The 21,936-nt window shown below is 39.4% G+C and overlaps 1 protein-coding gene across 1 annotated transcript in view; it reads right to left on the bottom strand.

Annotated features, from left to right (window-relative positions):
- LOC126236666 (serine-protein kinase ATM) overlaps window positions 1-21,936 on the bottom strand; it is a 500,205-nt gene that overhangs the window by 154,373 nt on the left and 323,896 nt on the right. The window contains exons 29-31 of the mRNA XM_049946145.1: window positions 16,039-16,213; window positions 1,545-1,656; window positions 1,322-1,432 (exon numbers count right to left, since the gene is read on the bottom strand). Of these exons, the coding sequence (XP_049802102.1) occupies window positions 1,322-1,432; window positions 1,545-1,656; window positions 16,039-16,213 (398 nt within the window). The remainder of the gene's footprint in view (window positions 1-1,321; window positions 1,433-1,544; window positions 1,657-16,038; window positions 16,214-21,936) is intronic.

Genomic DNA, 21,936 nt, shown 5'->3' with positions numbered 1-21,936 from the left:
GTAATGGTCGGTGTTGTTCACAAGGCAAATCATAATGAGTCAGTGTTGTTCACAAGCCAATTGATAATGAGTACTCAAGGATGCAAATAAGGCCACTCACAGATTGTTTTGATTTTGGCTTGGAGCTTGTGGTACACAGACACCCAATTTTTGAACCTTCCCAATAGCATGCAAACACCCTACAGTAGTGGAATTATTGCAGTTCATCATATTTGCCAGTTCTCGAGTACAATGACTTGAATCACTGTTGATTAATAAATTTAAATGATCTTCATCAAACCCCAAAGGTCTTCCTGAATGTGGCGAGTCACTAATATCAAAACAATCCTCCTTTAAATCAGAAAATAATTTTCTTGACATGCTCTGTCTAGTGGCATTATCCCCACATGTGGTACAAATGTTTCTGGCTGCCTGCAATGCTGTCACTCCTCTACTGAACTCAAACAGAAGAATATGTTGGAAATTTTCTGATTTCCCCACTTGGCACTCCATTTTCTAGTGTCCACAGCTCCACTCACTATGGCAAAATGACAATATGTAAACTGAAACAGCAACAGTGAACTACAAATAAAAATGACAATCAATAAATAAATCCATAGCAACTGGAATATCAACACACAAAACGGAAATCACATATTACAGATCTCAAATGCTTAATTTCAACAACAATTGCTCTACATGTAATTGGTGATATTGGTAATGAAGGTATCAGAAACTTGGCTTCCTTTGTTAACTTCATTCATTGATGGCGTATGGAATATTTTTCTGGGGCAATTCACATACAGACATTAAGTAGTCATTGGCCAGAAACATTCTAAAAGGATAATATCCTTGACATTTATTCAGGCAGCTGTTTGTAAAATTAGGCATAACGTCAGCCTCAGGCACAATTTTTAAAATAACAGTAGCACTTCTACATATAACACTTCTACACAGGAAGGAGAAAAGTATGCAGCCATAAAAATATTTGACTACCTCCCTTGGGAATAGTGAATAGATAGTACATAATATGTGGCTTTATTATATTTAACAAATTTTGCTGTAGATTAAGATTCAAAAATCCAGTTACATAAGTGACCAGAATATAGTCATATTTTCAGAGAGAAATTCTATCTTATTTGCAACACTACTGACACATTTCATATCATTGATAGTAGTTGTGAATAATATCCACGTAAGAGGGAAAACACTAACCTAAACCATCTGGTATATGATTTACGACTGTCAGCTTGTTTTTTCATTTACTACACCATGATTAAATTTTATATTTTGCTGTAATATGAAAGAACAAAGAATTACTATAAACAAGTGCATAACTTACCCCAGCTTTTCGTGACACCATAATTCGGCATATAAGATTGAAGTAAAATATGCAGAACAAAACTGAGCTGCTAACGAAATATGGAGAAAGTCCAGCTCAATTACCACACCACTGAAAATGTTAATAATAATAATAATAATAATAACACCAGTTGCATCAAAATACATCTAATATATTGCATATGAATATAAAATAATACATGGGATAAATGACTCTCTCTTACCTTATCCTTTGTTGAGCATGCCTTCTCATTCTCAAAAAGTGCACTACATCAAGCATACATTGCACTGATGCCCTATTCATAATCACTTGTAATTTAAACTCTGGTCCTGAAACTAAAAAATATGAAATGAGACACTGAAATCTGTGCTGGCTGTACTAATTATGATATGACTCTATGAGCAATATAATGCATCTCAAAATTGTAAGGATTTTAAGTGAGGATGAATATATGTTAAAAAATTCTTACATTAACATATAATTATGAACTATATAGTGTAACAATGTTCAAAGTTATTTCTCTGCCACTAGGCAAATTTCTTTTGCCAAAGGTATCATAATTCAGAGTGAAATATGACTGAAGAAATAAATGAAGAAACATTTCGATTCAAGCTAAATTAAGACATTATAAAACTGTCATTAGACCAGAATGCCTGTATGCATCGGAGTGCCTAACTCTTAACAAAAAGGGGGAAATAGAAAACATGGAAAGGAAAGAAAGGAAAATTTTGAGAAAAATATTAGGACCGAGAAAGATTGGAGAAGAGTACAAGCTAAAGAGTAATAAGGAAATATACAAAACTATTGAGAAAGTGAGTGATGCAATGCGTAAACGCAGACTAACGTTTTATGGTCACCTGTCGAGGATGGATGGAAACAGACTAACAAGAAAAGTGTTTGAACATAGTAACAGGAACGAAAAAACCAACAATAAATGGATACAGATGGTGAAAAAGGATTTGGCCTATTTTAATGTCACCCGTGAGTCAATCAGGGACAGGAAAAAGTTTAGACAAATAGTGAACGAAATTAAGTGTTTTCCAGAAGAAACGAAACTAAAGAATAATAACAGGAAATGGTCGGAAGAGCGGAGGAGGAACCATTCGAAAATGATGAGGAAATATTGGGAAGAGAGAAAAAAGATCAAAAAGCCGGGCAAGTGAATTGTTGAACGTGGTCCAAAGATGGCCGAAATCGAAAGAAGAAGAAGAAGAAACTGGATAAGTAACAACATTTAGCACTAATCATTCTTTATTTACATCAGTTACATGTGCCAAAGGGCATGACCTAACACAGTTCATTGTACAGTGCACTAGATTATGAGTCAGGGAGGGGAGCCAGGCCCAGACTGAATCCATAAAGCAGATTAACAACTGTTTGTCTGTTACAGCGGCAAACCTGAGTATTGTTTTTTTGGTAGCTTTCCATGTTTGTCTGGGCTGGTCTCTCATCACCGCCTCAGAAAATATGATTATCAAGTAATTAAAATGCAATAACACAGAGGACAATGTTTACACATTTCACAGACCAATGGTGCACACTACTTCCCTCCATTAGGTTAACTGATGATGGTAGTAGCAAACAGAACATCCAGCAGCAATGTTAAATAAAGAGTAATCTTGCAAAAACACAAAAGCACCAGCCCCCATTTGACAGGATAAATACTAGGAAAGCGAGAAACACAATGATGGTCATGCGATCTTTATGAGTTGGATTTGGTATTGTGCAATATCTCAAATTCGTTTTGTGGCATTCATATAAAAAAATTAAACACTGAAAAGTGACAAAATATTCCCCATAGTTATTTAATTTATGGAAAATAAAGGAAAGGCAACCACTCACCTCTAGTGGACTGATGTGCAGAGCATAGAAATCCATAATAGAAAACAGTACTGACAGTAGCTTACTCAAAAGTGTGTGTGTGTGTGTGTGTGTGTGTGTGAGGGGTGGGAAGGAGGGGAGGGGAGGGGGGGAGGGGAGGGGAGGGGAGGGGATGGGAGAGAGAGAGAGAGAGAGAGAGAGAGAGTTTATATTTTTACTAGAGAAAGAGCATGAGCTCAATAGATTGTTCTACGTTCTACATCAGTTCACTATAGATGTGCGGTTGTCGGTTGCCTTTCCTTTTTGTGTGCTATTCCAACCAGTAATTTCTGTTATAATTTTTAATTTATTTGTTCTAGTGTATCTTTCATCATGGAGGATTTGAAAATCAAACTTTTTTATCACTGAGTGTATTTCTGTACCAATGTTAGAAAATTCTGTAACATGAAACTTGCTCAGAAATGCTGACAACTACTGCATAAACAGAATTTCCTTATTATTGACAATAAAATTATTTAAGCCGATCTGTCCTCAAAGAGATATGTAACAGAAGTACTTAAAATATTATGAAGCTCATGTTAATGGTGTCTGATAATTAAGCTGTCGTCAGATTTTTGGGATCTTGTTCGATTTCATCTCACTTCCTTTGGAATACTCAATTAGGCAATACTTTAACAAATTGATCAATACTAAATTATCAGCCATGCGCTTGACTTGGGCCTATTCGTTATCAATTACTACATACATTAAAAAAAGGTTCTCATTTCACAGATCAACTGGAGCAGTGCAATATTTCAACTTCTGAAATTGAGTAAACAGCTACAACAATGGACAGTTTTATGCAATAATCAACTGTTAGCATTATTTTGTCAGCATTTCAGTTCACTTCATCAGCGATGTTACACATTTCTCTTTGTGGTTTTCAAAATAACTTTTATGATAGAAGAAAGAATTGAAATTGAGGAAGCATATGTGAAAATATATTTGATTAAGGAAACTTGCAAAATTTTTGGGATCAAGTATCCAGACAGAAGAGTACAACCACAGAGAACAATACATAGTCTGTATAAAACCTGGTGCACCTACAGATCTGTGCAAAATTTAAAATGACAAAGAATTCCTTCAGTTCACACACTGTAACTTATTCCAGACATGTGCTGAAGAATTATTCAGGGTCCAAACAAATCTGCACATAAATTGGCCCAACAGCTGCATATAAGTAGGAGGATTTGCCAGCAGATTAATTTGAAGCCATAAAGTGTGATGGTTGTGCAGCAGTTATGGGAGGATCACAGTCAGAATTGTGTAGATTAGTGCATAACATCAACAATGGTCTGTTAGATCCTTTCCATTACATCACAAGTGATGAAGCATGGTTTCATCTTTCCAGTCATGTGAATTCACAGAATGTGAGATACTGGGCATGTGCACCGGAACATCTACATCTACATCTACATCCATACTCCGCAAGCCACCTGACGGTGTGTGGCAGAGGGTACCCTGAGTACCTCTATCGGTTCTCCCTTCTATTCCAGTCTCGTATTGTTCATGGAAAGAAGGATTGTCGGTATGCTTCTGTGTGAGCTCTAATCTCTCTGATTTTATCCTCATGGTCTATTCGCGAGATATACGTAGGAGGGAGCAATATACTGCTTGACTCTTCGGTGAAGGTATGTTCTCGAAACTTTAACAAAAGCCCGTACCGAGCTACTGAGCGTCTCTCCTGCAGAGTCTTCCACTGGAGTTTATCTATCATCTCCGTAACGCTTTCACGATTATTAAATGATCCTGTAACGAAGCATGCTGCTCTCCGTTGGATCTTCTCTATCTCTTCTATCAATCCTATCTGGTACGGATCCCACACTGTTGAGCAGTATTCAAGCAGTGGGCGAACAAGCGTACTGTAACCTACTTCCTTTGTTTTCGGATTGCATTTCCTTAGGATTCTTCCAATGAATCTCAGTCTGGCATCTGCTTTACCGACGATCAACTTTATATGATCATTCCATTTTAAATCACTCCTAATGCGTACTCCCAGATAATTTATGGAATTAACTGCTTCCAGTTGCTGACCTGCTATTTTATAGTTAAATGATAAGGGAACTATCTTTCTATGTATTCGCAGCACATTACACTTGTCTACATTGAGATTCAATTGCCATTCCCTGCACCATGCGTCTATTCACTGCAGATCCTCCTGCATTTCAGTACAATTTTCCATTGTTACAACCTCTCGATAAACCACAGCATCATCTGCAAAAAGCCTCAGTGAACTTCCGATGTCATCCACAAGGTCATTTATATATATTGTGAACAGCAACGGTCCTATGACACTCCCCTGCGGCACACCTGAAATCACTCTTACTTCGGAAGACTTCTCTCCATTGAGAATGACATGCTGCGTTCTGTTATCTAGGAACTCTTCAATCCAATCACACAATTGGTCTGATAGTTCATATGCTCTTACTTTGTTCATTAAATGACTGTGGGGAACTGTATCGAACGCCTTGCGGAAGTCAAGAAACACAGCATCTACCTGTGAAACCGTGTCTATGGCTCTCTGAGTCTCGTGGACGAATAGCGCGAGCTGGGTTTCACACGACCGTCTTTTTCGAAACCCATGCTGATTCCTACAGAATAGATTTCTAGTCTCCAGAAAAGTCATTATACTCTAACATAATACGTGTTCCAAAATTCTACAACTGATCAACTTTAGAGATATAGGTCTATAGTTTTGCGCATCTGTTCGACGTCCCTTCTTGAAAACGGGGATGACCTGTGCAACACTGTGTGTCAGCACTCCACGATGAAAAAAATCGGTGTTTGGTGTGGTGTAGCAGATCACTGGACTGATATTTTTTGACTCTACCCTCAACATGGGTGCATATATGGAAATTTTTGATACATTTTGTGTTCAACTCACTGAATAGGAAATACAATACTGCTTCTTTCAACAAGATGGGCAACATGTCACATGCATAAGGGATCCCTGGAACAAGTGCATGTTGAGTGAGGAACGAACTCTCAGCAAACACTTACAACCACCATGTTTGCCGGATGTAACAACATGTGATTCTTTTCCTATGAGGCCACTTGAAGAGCATGGTCCATGAAACAAATCCACACACTGAAAGACAACATTAGTTGTGATGTTGCTGCCATTGATATCCGAACTTCGCAACAGGTTTATCTGAATACGATTAGACATGCACAATTGTGACTGATGTTGCAGGGGTCACTTTCAACATCTTCCATAAATGTATTTTCCACTGTAGTTTTTCTGGTCTTCATTTCTGTAATTTCACTGCATTTCCTTTCTACTAACATGGGCTACTTTTATATTACTGTTTACTATGTTTTGCAAAGTTCTTATCTCATTTTGTTCTTTGAGGAACATATAGTTCAATGTTTTGATGACCTTTCCTAGGATTTTACAGTAATTTTTTTGTGCAGTTTAACCCTGTAATCATTTAGGACACGTTCCGAGGCATCAAGGGATTGCCAATTTAGTATTAGAGGGCAGCGTGGAGGGTAAAAATCATAGAGGGAGACCAAGACATGAATACACTAAGCAGATTTGGAAGGATGTAGGTTGAAGTAGGTACTTGGAGATGATGAAGCTTGCACAGGATAGAGTAACATGGAGAGCTGCATCAAAACAGTCTCTGGACTAAAGACCACAACAACAACGATTTAATGTCAAGTGAGTCTTCTCTTAGTTTTAGGTGGTATTCTGATGTCATTTGTATTAACGGCTTCGATAGTTTTAATCTACTACAACAGGCTAATTTTTTATGTTAATAGTTTTTAAAATAGATTTTGACTAAATTGAAGGATATACTACAAGGGCCATTTTTAAAGTAAGAACCGATAGCGTACTGCGTCCAGGCATCCTGCCACGCGACATCCATTCACAGTCTGACACTCTTGGCTAGTTTCTCACTACGTCACCATTACATTTCACATCTCTGCTGGTGTTGGTTGTACAGTTATACTGCTTCGTTTATTGACATGTCAATCAGTTTTTAAATGCAAAACAAGTTTGTCCTGCTGAAATTCATTGGCAGCTTGTTGAATTTTATGATGCAGGTGTAATGAATGATGAAAACATGTGTAAATGGTGTAGGCTCTTTAATGAAGGAAGGACAACTGTTCATGATGAAGAACAATCTGGACGACCTACTGTCATGAATGAAGACTTGACACAAAAAGTTGATGAGGCAACTCACCAAAACAGGCATTTTACTACTGACAAGCTGCCTCAGAAATTCCGCAAGTTTCAAGATGAGTAGTTTATCCTACTGTTACTGACAAACTTCGCAACAAAAAATGTGTACGAGATTGGTGTCAAAAATGTTGGCAGATCAACACAAAACAAAATGAATGGCATATTTTTTGTCTGGTTTGGGGCGCCATCATAAAAATAGTGACGAGTTCTTGGGTCACATTGTGACCGGTGATGAAACGTGGATTTCGCACTACACTTCACTTCAGAGAATAAATGTCAATGCAGTGAATGGCATTCAAACATCCAGTGAGTGGCATCATTCAAACTCCCTGAAAAAACCATGAAATACAAGAGACAACATTAAACACGGACTGGAAAGGCATTCTTCTGATACGCTTTATGCCAAGTGAGTGCACTATTCAAAATTGCTGGCAGGGACTGTTCTCTTGCAGCATCATCCTGCTTCACAAAAATATTTGGCCTCACACTGCAGCAAGAATGAAGACACAACTGGACAACTTTCATTGGGAATTACTGAATGATACCCCACACAGCCCTGACTTAGCATCATCAGACTATCATCTGTTTCCAAAACTGAAGGGATTTCTTGATGGAAAGCACTTGGAAAATAATGACATGTTGAAAGGAACAGTTACTAACTGGTTTAACAGTCAGGAGGAAAGTTCTTTGATGCTGCAGTCCAAAAGCTGGTGCCATGACTTGACAAATGTTTAAATGTTCATGTAACTATGCTGAAAAGTGAAAAAAAATTGGATATTGTCGTTTGTGATTCAAGTTACATTCATTTTTTTGGTATATGTCATATGTTATGTGCAGTCTTTTTGGATTTGTGTTTATATATAAGTTCCAAAATTCCTGAACTGCTATGCCTCTCATTGTCATGTTGATTTTCCCAGATTTGTTGTTTTAAGCACCATGATGAATGTAACTCAGAAGTTGAGGCTCAAGACTGTACCCTATGACAGTGAGGGAGCACTTAAATATATATTCTCAATTATAGTTAGAGTAGGGGAGTTATAATACAAGAAATGACAACTGTTTTAATGTGGTTCTACATCTGTATGGTCTACACCATTTAAATTGGAATCACTTCTAGTTATTGTTTCAACCCATTCAGAGTTCATGAGACTTAATAATGCATCTAGTTACTCAAAATTAGCAGCATTAGGTCTCTATATTAATGACATTTACTGTCAGTTTTCCACAAATTTACATCAGTTTAGCTTCAAAATGCTTATCACAGTAAATCCTTAGAATATTAATTTTTTAAATGTATGCGTCCCTTCTGAATGAGGCTGACAATCTCTCTTTCTTCATATCTTCTTAATAATGACTGAGTGCTAAGCTACATTCACCTGAATTCAGCATTCTTATTTCTTGATCTTACTCTTGGTGGTTGAAGGATCTGCTGCTAGGATTCCTCCTAACATTGTCCAGGGTACACCTGATTGTTTCATATTCCATATTTCAAGCATGAAATCTTTCAGCAGTACATGACACTTCAACCACAAGAAATTGATTATAAAGTTATATTCAGTTACAAAAGACTACCACCTAACATAAGTCATCCAGTGTTTGCTGCAAAACCGGAGGTTTCTTTTCAGTCTGAGTAACAGGAAGACCCGATGCAGGACCTTGAAGAATGGTCTCCCTCCAGGCTGTGTACTGGCACCAATGCTGTACATCATCTACATTAATGACCAACCAATCAACCCTCAAAACAAGGATATTTACTTATGCAGATGACACAGCAACTGCAGTTCAAGGCAAAATCTTTGGAGGAGTGGAGACGAAACTGACAGCAACCCTTGAGGGTATCAGCAAGTATTACAATGATAACCACCTGAAGCCAAATGCCAAAAAGATGCAGGTCTGTGCCTTTCATCTGAGAAACCAGGAAGCCAGGAGGAAGTTTAGTATTATGTGGAGAGAGTAACAAGTATGCCACTATGATACTCCAAAATAACTGACAGTTAAGTTGGACAGTAATCTCATGTTCAAATATTGTTGCCAAGAACCCAGGCTGAAAATATCTGCTCAGAGCAATATCATACATAAACTTCCTTCCACCACCTGGGGATCACAGCCTAATGTACTCCATACATCTGCCCTGGCACTATGCTTCTCTGCAGCAGAATATGCAGCACAGTCTGGCACAAATCCACACAAGCTAAACAGGTGGATAAGGCATTGAATGAGATTGGACACATTGTGACTGGTCACTTACGATCAACTCCTGTCACCAAAATCCATCAAATTATTGGTATAGTGCCACCTGACATCTGCAGAAGAACAGCTGCAGGTATTGAGAAAAAACAAGCAGGAAATCGACCCCAGGCACCACCTGTTCAGACATGAAGCAGAAACGTCAAGGCTGAGGTCAAGAAGGAGCTTCATGCATACAACATCACCAATTCCATCAGCACCCGGAACGTGTCAAACAGAGCAATGGCGAGATTCATTAACGGTAAGGCACAGGAAGAACATCAAAGACGAACCTGCCATAGGCTTTCATCTGCCATATGTGACATGGAAAGCTCTAGACCGACTGAGGAGCGCAAGGTGAGCCTCAGGAATTGAGGCTACACCAATGAGGGCAACGAGGAGGAATTATGTGAGTGTGGCAACCTACATGACATACATCTCCTGGTCTACCTGCCTGATCCTTGCACTACAGGAGATCTGTATGTAGCAAGTGGCAAGGCCATCAAAACCGCAGGATTCTGGAGCTGAGATCAATTTAATAGAAAACCATAAATGTCTTGCAGTATTTTGTTATTACTGTCAGTATCTTGTATTACTGTACAGTACTTTTATTTATCATGTTGCATTTTAATTATTTTGTATATCTAAGTCCTGGACAAGTAAAATAAAATAAATAAAGAAATTCTTATTTCAGTGGATAACCTGAGTTCTGAAAGATTTATCCATATGATTTGTAGGCCACAGTTCATTTAAACAAAAGCAAAATTCATAAATTTTACTTTTAGCACTATAATAATTTCTTGTAAGAAACTAACTCATTTTATACTAGCAAGTTTCAAACTTTAAATTTTCAGTTATATTAACCTCCTTTAATATCAACAATTTGAGCTATTATTTTAGCAAAGAAAGGAGCTGTATTCACACCAGAGACTCCTCCATAAAGTATTCTGCTACCACCCTAGTAAACTTCCCACCCTCTTCCTTTTAATGATTTATGCCATAGCTAGCAACATTCCACCTGACAGTAATGCCAACAGCAACTAATGTTACGTCAGTCCCAGTAAATGACAATCTCAGTCACTCCATACTGATCCAAATCCTATAATGTCCAATTAGGGTCAAACATAATTCCTCAAAACAGAAACAAAATCAACATTTGTATGATTCACTGTTGTAACAATTGTTACCAGTCTATTCTCAGCATTGTAGCACTCTCCCCACCAACTAGCACAATAAGATCCTCATCTGAAAAATTCTTACACTGAGTTTTGAAGTCCTCTTCCACCGGGCTGATTTGTGCTATTCGCCTGAAATGTCTGTGACCTGGCATCTGGAACTTACAGTCAAACCCCTACTTTATGTTCTTATGTGGTCCAGACTTAAACCGAGAAAAATGCAGAATTGAGGAAAATGACAAACTGCCTATTGGCTTCTGTCTCGGGTTCTTCGGCCGACGTTCATCTAATGACGTTTCGCCAGCACGAGTGGCTGGCATTGTCAAAGCTTCACCCTCCATTGCCGGCAATGGAGGGTGAAGCTTTGACAAAGCCAGCCACTCGTGCTGGCGAAACGTCAGAAAAATCATTAGATGAACGTCGGCCGAAGAACCCGAGACAGAAGCCAATAGGCAGTTTGTCAACAAGTGGCCACGAAAGCCTTAACAATTTTGTATTGAGGAAAATGTTAAAACTCCCAAAATACAAGCAAAAACACATGTCATTGGCATATATGATTAAAAATTGCAATCTTCTGCACTCTGTGTAAGTGAAGGAAATTAAATTTACAATACAATGTTTATACAATAATTTGTGGTAATGAATTCCATCAGTTCTTAAAAAATCACAAATGCGTAACACAAAGTGAAAACTCATCAAAAAATTGAAATTGGTATCTGGGACAAGGTAATCGATCTATTTTCCAATATGTTACAACCACAAATTATACTTCAAAACACATGTTTTTGAGAGATCATCCTTTGTGCTCACCCAGAAAAAAGCAAAAATTGATGAACATGTTGAATTAAAGCAAAAACATCACAGCAGCTAGGTGGTTAAACCATAAGCATAAATGCAGACATCTGCATAACGACAAACTTTGTCACTATTGCTGTTATTTTTTTAATGCTTTTCTTGAAAGCCACACTTCATATGCTCATCACTGTTAAAGTGTTATTTTAGACTTGATGAGAGAAACACAGACATGAAATAATGAGTTTACTTCCCTAGTTGACGTTACAACCTTATTAGAAGTCTGCTCAGTGAATTTCTGTACACTGTGTAAAATGTAAATCTGAAAGAAATCTCTTGTGCTACAGTTTTACTTCATGCCCTCTACCACTGTTGCCAATCTTTACAATCTATTGTGTGTGGTGAAAGTATATACATGAGGAGTGTATGTAGTTGTTGCAGTTTTATTGTGTCAGATTTGAACATGAAAGGTATCACAAAACCCTTGTTCTATTTCCATGTGACATCTCTCTCATAGCACATCATCTGCACGAAAAATATATTATCAGAACTTCACAAAATTTTTTCACCCCTATCTGCACTCCCTCTCCTCACATCCAGAATATGACCTAATTTTGTGTGTGTTAGTGCGGTGTAGTGGCTGCACTGACTGTTGGGTGACTTAATGAGTCACCAGCAAAAGAGAGTTCACTAGCCGGAAATAGGCGGCGTTTCCTCGGTTATGACCAAGAATACTCTTCAAGACTCAGTTTGAATTTAAAATGTTGACAATTGATACTGATGCTGTATGCAGAACATCTGAAATTAATGAAAAAAGGTAAGATTGAGTTATAAGTGGCACAAGAAAAGGTGGTGATTGAGCCGCTTCGTCATGTACTGGCTCGGTCTGGAACACTTTGCATCGACTGTCTTATTCTTCCATTACCGCAAGCTGTGTTGGCAACACCGATTGTGCTTTATTCACCATTTACTCTCTCGTCTCCCCTCTCCACAACAGCCTAAAATATTCCCTTAACTTCACCACCACCTATTTTGCAAACCATCTGTCTTGTGTGCCACTTACAACTCGTTTAGTCACATTAAAAGTCAATAGGAAGAAAACAGGATGAAGTCAAGTGAGACGCTGAGTAAGAACTTCGAATCAAGGTAACGCTTACTAGGAAGAAATGTAAAATCTGGGAATTTTCAGCATTGACCTTATAAGTTTTTCACAGAGACTATGAATTTACGGCGCAGAATTATGAAAAACATAAAATCGGAGAACACAAAATCAAAGATCCACTGTAATACTTCCTGCAACAGCTAACTGACATTTTTTCCACAGCTTGAATCTATCAGTGGGAATTTTTTACTTTCTGTGAAATGAATTGTATCCTATTGAAAGCTGCTTGACCTATATCCTAATGAAAGCACCCAGATCACATGAATGTCCCTCTCCCCTCCTCCCCAAATCAGTGACAAAACTGTCAAGATACTGTATTTTTTTCTGCTCTGACTGATGTCCCACTTTTCTTTGCCTTTCTTCACATGCTTAACATCCTCCCTAGCATTGTCCACTGCAGCGTTAAGATCTTTTTTAATCTTCCTCTCCTTTTTTGCTGTGACTTTGTTCAATGTGCAGAATCAAAAATATCACAGCAGAGTCAATTACTTGACTATTTTCTGTATTTCAGGATTTCCTCCAATGAAACTATCACAAAATCTGCACAGCACCATCTTTCACATATCACTTCAAACATTTCATATTAACAATTATTTATAAACACTTGGGAAATACTCCCAAATACGAGGGTGAGTCAAATGAAAACCTTAAATTTGTAATAACAAATCGAAATTTCACGCCGTTATCTTGTAAGTTGGTAGGCGTGCTAGTGCTACAATCAGCGTGCAGAATGGCCTGTAGGTGGCAGCATAGTGCAGATGCACGTATACCGTCACAGTATCAGTATAAAGATGGCCGCCCCACTTGCGACTTGCACCAGGGAAGAACAGCGTTCTGTTATTCGGTTTTTGCGTAGTGAGGTTGTGAAACCTATTGAAATTCATCGATGAATGAAGGTTCAGTACGGTGATGCATGTCTGTCACAGCAGTAGTAGGAAGTTCGCAAATGGTGTGACTTCAGTGGAAGATGCTCCTCGTCCAGGTCAGGCACAACGAGTTGCGACTCAACAGAAAATTGCAGCAGTCGAAGCCATAGTGAAGGAAAACTGCCAGGTGACACTGAATGACATTGCAGCATGTTAACAGATTAGTCATGGGTAAGCACACCACATTGTGCATGATGCACTCCAGTTTCACAAAGTGTCTGCAAGATGGGTACCACGGCAGCTGACTCCTGAAATGAGAGAACAACGTGTTGATGCTTCTGAAGAACTACTTCCACGCTTTGAACGAGAAGGTGATGGCTTCCTTGCAAGAATTGTTACTGGGAACGAAACCTGGTTTCACTTCCACCAGTCGGAAACAGAGCAAGCGAGCAAGGAATGGCGCCATTCCTCATCACCAAACCCAAAGAAGTTTTGAACAGAACCATCAGCAGGGAAGGTTATGCTGACTCTCTTTTGGGACAAAAAATGCATCACTTCAGAGCATTACATGCCTAGAGGGACCACTGTCACCAGTGCATCATACACAGATCTTCTAAAAAATCATCTGCGGCCTGCAATCAAATCAAAGCGACGCGGACTGCTGTCAGCAGGTGTCCTTTTGTCCTTTTGCAACATTACAATGCAAGGCCCCACAATGCCCGTATAACAGTTGCAGCAATCACCGACCTGCATTTTGAGTGTCTTCCTCAACCACCATACTCACCAGACATTGCCCCAAGTGATTTCCATATGTTTGGACCACTCAAAGATGCAATGTGAGAAAAGAAGTTCCGTTCTGATGAAGAGGTACGCCACGCGGTGCACGAGTGGTTGCGCGAACTATCAAAAGAATTTTTTTCTAAAGGAATTTATGCACTTTGTAAGTGCTGGAGGACTTGCATTGAGCGTGGGGGAGGTTATGTTGAAAAGTGATACAGCTTTGTTCCACTTCTGCACAATAAACAATATTTTTAAAAGATATTTAAGGTTTTCATTTGACTCACCCTCGTAAAAATATTTGTATATTATGCATTGCAAAGGATTGTAGTTTTATCTTATTGTACTTGCATTTATGATTTTCTACTCCTGCAATGAAATGAGCGACATCCTACCTGAGGTCCTCCCCCTCTCCTAAAGTGGTGTTCCACTGCCCACAAACCTACACAAAATTCCAGTCCATTCCAATGCCACTTCCACTCCTAACTCCTTGCAACAGGGATCATATCCCTGTGGCGGGCCAGGGTGCAAGACCTGCCAAATCTCCCTACCCAGCACCTCCTACTCCAGTCCTGTCGCAGGCTTATCCTAACCCGTCAGAGGCCAACCCACTTGTGAAAGCAGCCATGTCATATACGAACTCTGCCGCAAACACTGCACAGCCTTGACTGTTGGTATGACTATCAACCAGCTGTCCACCAGGATGAATGGCCATTGCCAAACTATTGTCCAGAACGAAGTTGGCCACCCTGTGGCACAACATACAACTGACCACAACATGCTCTGTTTCAGTGGCTGCTTTACTACTTGAGCCATATGGATCCTTCACTCCACCAACAGATTCTTTGAACTATGCAGATAGGAGTTTTCCTTACAACACATACTCCGCTCCCATAATCATCTGGCCTCAATCTCAGATAACCCACTGTCCCTGCACCCTCCATACCCAACAGTTTCCCCTTCCTCCATTCTGTCAACAGCCCCCCCTCCCCTCTTCCCCGTGCCACCATTCATGTCCTCATGTAGCCTTCACCATGTCCCTTCATTCTGTCACACACTCCCCACTCCCACTACTCTCCTCCCCCGCTCTCCCATTTCATGTCCTCACATAGCCTTCAGCGTGTGCTACTTAACACCAGCCACAAGAATAACTGCCACCCCTCCCTCTTACACTTCTAGCCGGCAAACAGGCTGCACCCCTTCAAGCCACTAGCCACACACACCCAGCGCTCTCCTTACCTCTGATCTCCCACTTCCCTCTACCCACCCTGCCCTACAATAACCCATCACAGCCAGCCCACCTGCTGCAAAATAGCAGTGGCACTGTCTGTCTAGTCAGCACCAAATAGAGGTGTGTGCATTCTAGCTTATCTTTTGACAAGTTGAAAGCTAGCAAGTTTTCCTTCTTTTGTGTGTGCCTTTCAATGACTCGACACTTCTGCTTTTCAGTGAATGAAGTACTTTAATCCTAAAGCTTCTACATGCTACTTCCCACCAATCATCTATATTTGAGTCATTAACTGCATGCACTGAACATATAAATTCTTTCCTTTGCATGCATGAGAGACGGGTAGGAGGGAGATCTGCAGTTATTTTAATTTTTTTTATCCTAAAATAGGTTGTTAGGAGTTCTTAAGCTTGTATGATGAGACAATTAACAGTTGACTTACTATCTGTTCTCATTTCCGACAGTGTATTTAGCTTCTTAACTGACTGCAAGTGCTTTTGGAAGTGCTCTTTGAAGAAATGCTGTAAGTGGTGTATGACAATAGAGCTGCATACTTTTTCCTTGCCTGCAAGTACCAAATCTGATAGGTATGGGAGCACCGCTTCACATAAGGACACCTGCAATAAACAGCAAATATATAATTAATGAACCACCAGGAAGTATCACTATCACATATTACAATCACAACTTAAGAAATTCTTCATAGCTAGAAATTGAGTGGCTGTGATTTCTCAAGATTTTCATTTGCGGGTACACTTTTATTCCATTTGCTTATTTATTGAGCCCCATACTGATTTTCTTAAGTGTATCAAGCTGAATCTCTTCAGCTACATACATTATTACAGAGTTGTCATGTGCAACTGATTCTGGGTGCTGTATTTATCAGTTTATATAGACCGTTGCCCATTGGAACACAATTGCCAAAGTCATTTACAGATATACACACAGGGGCCTTTTTCTGTGCTTCCATCTGCAGAATGCCACAGCAGATGTCAGTCTGTATGGAAGTCGTCATCTGCTGGAAGGGAAAAAAAGAGACATGACTGGAAAGCATATACCTCATTTAAAATTCACCAGCTGACAAAAAAGGAAGCACCCAGAAAGAAAGAAAGAAAGAAGCAAACAAAATGAAATTTGAAGGGTTGAGAGGGTATGTGATGTCACTTCAGAGATTAACAAAATAGAGTAAAATTTACAAATGGCAGTAAGGGCTCCCTTATCAGTATGATGCTGCACTCCCTCTGGCCAAGAAGCATGCAATGATGTGGTTGGGAAGAATGTCATGAAGCCATTGTATCCTCTCCTGAGGTATGCCAGCTCACAGCTGTTGTAGTTGGTCCTCAATATCCTGCATACTGACACTGGGATGGAGCTGACATACAAGCAAGTCCCACACATTTTCTAATAGGAACAGATATGGGGAACTGTCTGGACACGAGAGTCATGCAGACAGTTCACACAGAAAGGTGACATGTGGACGCACATTGTCCTGTTGAAAATTGGCATCACAATACTGTCACATGAGAGGTAATACATGAGGATGCAGGATGTCAGTGATGTACAGCTGTGCCTGAGTCCCATCAATCACTACTAGCTGTGACCTGAACTCACACCCAATAGCTTTTCACAACATGAAATCAGCTGTGACTCTCAAAACCATTAGAAGAATTGTACTTCTGGTGATGGGGCAACCAACTGGTTTTAGCAAGCAATTAGTCAGTTGATTGATTTTTTTTGTTCAGTCGATTTTTTCAATTGAATGAAATAACTGACTGAAACTAGTTTCTGCAGCCACATCAGCTATATAATTGTGAATGTTTTGCTCACACCTGGATTTGAGTGGTTTCCACAATCTGAGAAACGACTGACAGAAGTCTTTGATGGTTGCATTTGTTTTATATATGTTTTCACACAGTCCCTGAGTTTGAGTGATTTCACTTCATTTCGAATGTGTGGTGCCACTGCCGGAAGCTCCCTGTTGCTGATGCCAGGAGTGCAGCCAGAATGAGGATGTGGATTGGCAGCTGATGCCTTACAGACCCAGAGGATACCGGCGGCTGGGCCACCTCATCACATCACCTGTGCTCCTGGCAGCAGCAGGAGGCTCATGTAGAGTGCATGGGGCATACGTGAAACCTGACAGGGTTAGATAGAGTTTTTAATTAATGGCCATCATCACACCTTCTAAGTTAAGTGGAATGCAAACAGTTGCTAAAACATTCCAGTGTTCTTTCTCTTCTTCTGTAGCCCTATGTGAACTTTTACACTGAACTTTGTGCCACCAACAATACATAAACTTCAGTAGTTATGTGTTAATTGAAACTGGAACAACGTAATTCAAAGCAATACATTAAATTGATGTAAACAACGAAAAGAAAAATTAGTATATTTAGTACATAATTAAATGAATATGTACAATGCTTATTTTAAACTTTGGTGTACCTCATAAGATATATGTACCCCAGTTGTATAACACCAATTAATGAAGGAACTACAGACTAGTTTCCATCAGGACCTCAGTCAACTAAAACACTAAAGAGTGGTTAGGTTAGGTTAATGTTGTATAACGTCCCGTCGACAACGACGTCATTAGAGACGGAGCGCAAGCTCGGGCTAGGGAAGGATGGGGAAGGAAATCGGCCGTGCCCTTTCAAAGGAACCATCCCGGCATTTGCCTGAAACGATTTAGGGAAATCACGGAAAACCTAAATTAGGATGGCTGGAGACGGGATTGAACCGTCATCCTCCCGAATGCGAAAACACTAAAGAGTGATTGCAACTGAAAGAATGTATATGTGCTTCAACTGAAAGAAAAACTACAGAATGATATCCCTTGAAAAGAAAGAACGAATAATTCAGTCAATGTGTAGAACTACAACAGACTCAGCCAACTGTTTTCATTCGGTTGCTCCTGCAGATTGGTTTCACACAACAAAAATAAATGAATAATATTCCAACAGATAGGTAAAATTACAACTAAAAGGTCTATTGTTTTCCAACAATTGACTGAATCAGTTGTTTTCATTCAGTTATCCACATCACTAGGGATGCCTCCTCAGGTCACAGCCATTCTTGCTGACAATGCTCATCCGGGGTAATGCAGAACCGCAATTCATTGTCGAACAAAATGTCAATCATCAGCATTCCATGCTCCACAGTCACGGAACCGCTCAAGACGCAACTGTTTGTGTTGTGATGTTAACGGCAACCTATGCGTGGGATGGTAATTGCAGAGTGTTCATTACTTGTTCTCAGATGACAGGTACAGATGTGAAGGGGGTTATGATGCGTTTGTTGCACAGTATAGCGATCCATGTGACTCAGACGTGGTCAACAGGAATCCTGATAATGAGTGTGCCTGCTCTTAATTTCCCATGCAGTTTCATATCGAGCCACTGACACATCTGAATGCACCACAAATCTAGATTTTGAACGATTTGACCAGCTGGCCAAATGCAACCCACACTGAGGCAACTTTCAGACTCTATCAGGTGATGGTGACGTTACCTCACACGAGTATGTGGTATCTTCATGTTCTTCACAGTGATCACTTAACTGTTCACACTGTTGTTCCCAGGTCTGGTAACAACACTAAATGCGAACATTAATGCACTGTGGTGGCCATTCTACCTGTCACAGACAATGGTAACTCTAATCACATACATACCCACTGATGGTGTGTACATGTAAAAAGTTAGAACGACATCTGAACATGTCTTCTGGGTGCTTTATTTTTTTATTGTTGTTTTATTGCTACTTGTGTGACTTTTCTAGTGGAGGAAAACTGTTGTTCAGCCAGATCTTTCTGTGTTGGCTCTATTGTAGAGTACCAGTCCTGTCTTGCCAACCTTCCACAGGCCATCCCTCTTTCTCCCTGGGACAGGAACTGAAATTTCCGGAAGCCGGACTGGTTTGTTTACACTTTTATTTGTGTCTATTAGCGGGATCACAAATTTAGCATTGGAGGGCAGCGTGGAGGGTAAAAATCGTAGAGGGAGACCAAGAGATGAATACACTAAGCAAATTCAGAAGGATGTAGGCTGCAGTACGTACTGGGAGATCATGAAGCTTGCACAGGATAGAGTAGCATGGAGAGCTGCATCAAACCAGTCTCAGGACTGAAGACCACAACAACAACAACAACAGCGGTGCTTAGAAAAAGAAAAATTAACATTTGTCTTTAATGAGAGAGAAAAGTGTCACAGTAAGGAGAAAGGTATACATCCTATCAAAACTAAAAAGCTAAGATAAGTTATTACCAAAACAGGGAACATATAATATGTATTTATTATACAGTGTGTTTTGATATTTTAGGAGTAACTGCTAAACATAAGGAGATAGATAAATTCCCTATTATAATGCCACACATGCTCTGTGTTGTAATATTTGGGGATTAAGTGCTAAAATATTTGTAAAATAGTAATAAATTCGCATTTGTTGAAATCTTTCAAAATAGCTGATGAGCAAGCAGCTGCCTAAATTGGTCCGAGAGAAAAGTAAAATACAATTATTTACAATCACTGAATCAGTATTTTTCAGAAAAATGGAGATTAAGGGTAGTGAGAGAGATGTGAGAGTAAGACAGGGTTCCATCATAAAGATCAGCAGTCAGTGTTTCACTGACTTCAAATAAATGACTTTCTAAATGCTTTGTAATCTGCCACCCCTGTCAATTACTTCAAGGATTCCTCTCAACCAAATCAAAATATCCACAATGGCCAACAGGTTCAGTCTTACTTCAGGAACACTGCTGTTAAAAGCTTCAGAGAAAAGGAAGCTTGGAATGGCAAAAAATGGTTCAAATGGCTCCAAGCACTATGTGACGTAACATCTGAGGCCATCAGTCCCGTAGACTTAGAACTACTTAAACCTAACTAACCTAAGGACATCACACACTCCATGCCCGAGGCAGGATTCGAACCTGCAACCGTAGCAGCAGTGCGGTTTTGGACTGAAGCATCCAGAACCGCTCTGCCATAGCGACCAGCTTGGAATGTCACAAAGTAAAAATTTCTGCCAAGTGACGTGTTATCATTTTGGCAATATATATAGCAGAATAACGTAGGTTTACAACATACAGCAGAAAGAGGAAGCTGTGGTGGTTTACAACTGACAGCAGGGGCAATGGAAGAGTTTGGTACCTTGTGAAGCTGTAGTTCGCAAGATGCAACGTGAGTTATGGTGTCAGCATAAGAAGTAGACATGTGCTGGTTTTGTGTGGTGGGGGAAGGAGCTGGCTCAGACATGCAGTAACCTGTTTCCACAGTACACATCTTTTTCTGATCTGAAAACATTAAATAAATTATGTATATGTATTCATGAAGTACAAAGATAATGTAAACCATCCTATTATTCTGAAAAACGCTGAAAGATGTGTTTCTGATGCTGTATATATAGAGCATACCTTGTTATACACAGTGAGGTGGGCCACTGAGTTGACAAGAAAGATGGATCATTAATAAATACAAACTGTTCCAAGAAGAAACTGTTATGGAAACTTATGGTTCTGATATACGTATCATTCGTTGAACAATATGTTATTTCCACAATATGAATAGCAAGACCCAATACTGAGAACAGGGCTTCCTGACTGAAAAACAAATAGCTCTTTGAGAAGGCAGTTGAGTTCGGTGGAAGTTTATCAGGGATTCAAGATATTGTTGAAGAAAATTGTTAACACATTCACCAAGACTGGCAACAATATTTTGGAGTTATTGAGAAGTACAGTAATATTGTGAGGTCTATTACGTATGTTAATAACACTTTACTTATTTATTTACACATCTAGTTCCATAGGACCAAACTGAGGAGCAAATCTCCAAGGCCATGGAACATGTCAGTACATGAAAGTACAACTTAAAAGTAATAACAGACAAAGTAAAATGTTTATGAACCCTAAAAAAGTCAAGCCATAAGATTCAGTAAACGTAATCAACAATATAACAAAAGAATCGGCTTAATTTTTCATGGAACTTCTCAACAGAATAGAAGGATTGACCCATGAGCAAACTCTTCAGTTTCAATTTGAAAGCGGGTGGATTACTGCTAACATATTTGTATTCTTGTGGTAACTTATTGGAAGTGGATGCAGCAGTATATATACTGCACACCTTTCTGCACAAGAGTTAATGAAATGCGATCCAAAAGCAAATTGGATTTCTGCCGAGTATTAACTGAGTGAAAGCTGTTAATTCTTGGGCATAAGCTGATACTGTCAACAAGAAACGACAATAAAGAATATATATATTGAGAGGCGAACGTTGAAATACGCAAACCAATGAAGAGGGGTCGACAAGAGGTTCGCGAACTTACACCAATTATTACCTGAACTGCCCATTTT

The sequence above is a fragment of the Schistocerca nitens genome, chromosome 2 (genome assembly GCF_023898315.1).
Source record: "Schistocerca nitens isolate TAMUIC-IGC-003100 chromosome 2, iqSchNite1.1, whole genome shotgun sequence".
Classification (NCBI taxonomy): domain Eukaryota; kingdom Metazoa; phylum Arthropoda; class Insecta; order Orthoptera; family Acrididae; genus Schistocerca; species Schistocerca nitens.
The sequence above is the reverse complement of the archived record's forward strand: the minus strand, read 5'-3'. Positions and strand labels throughout refer to the sequence as shown.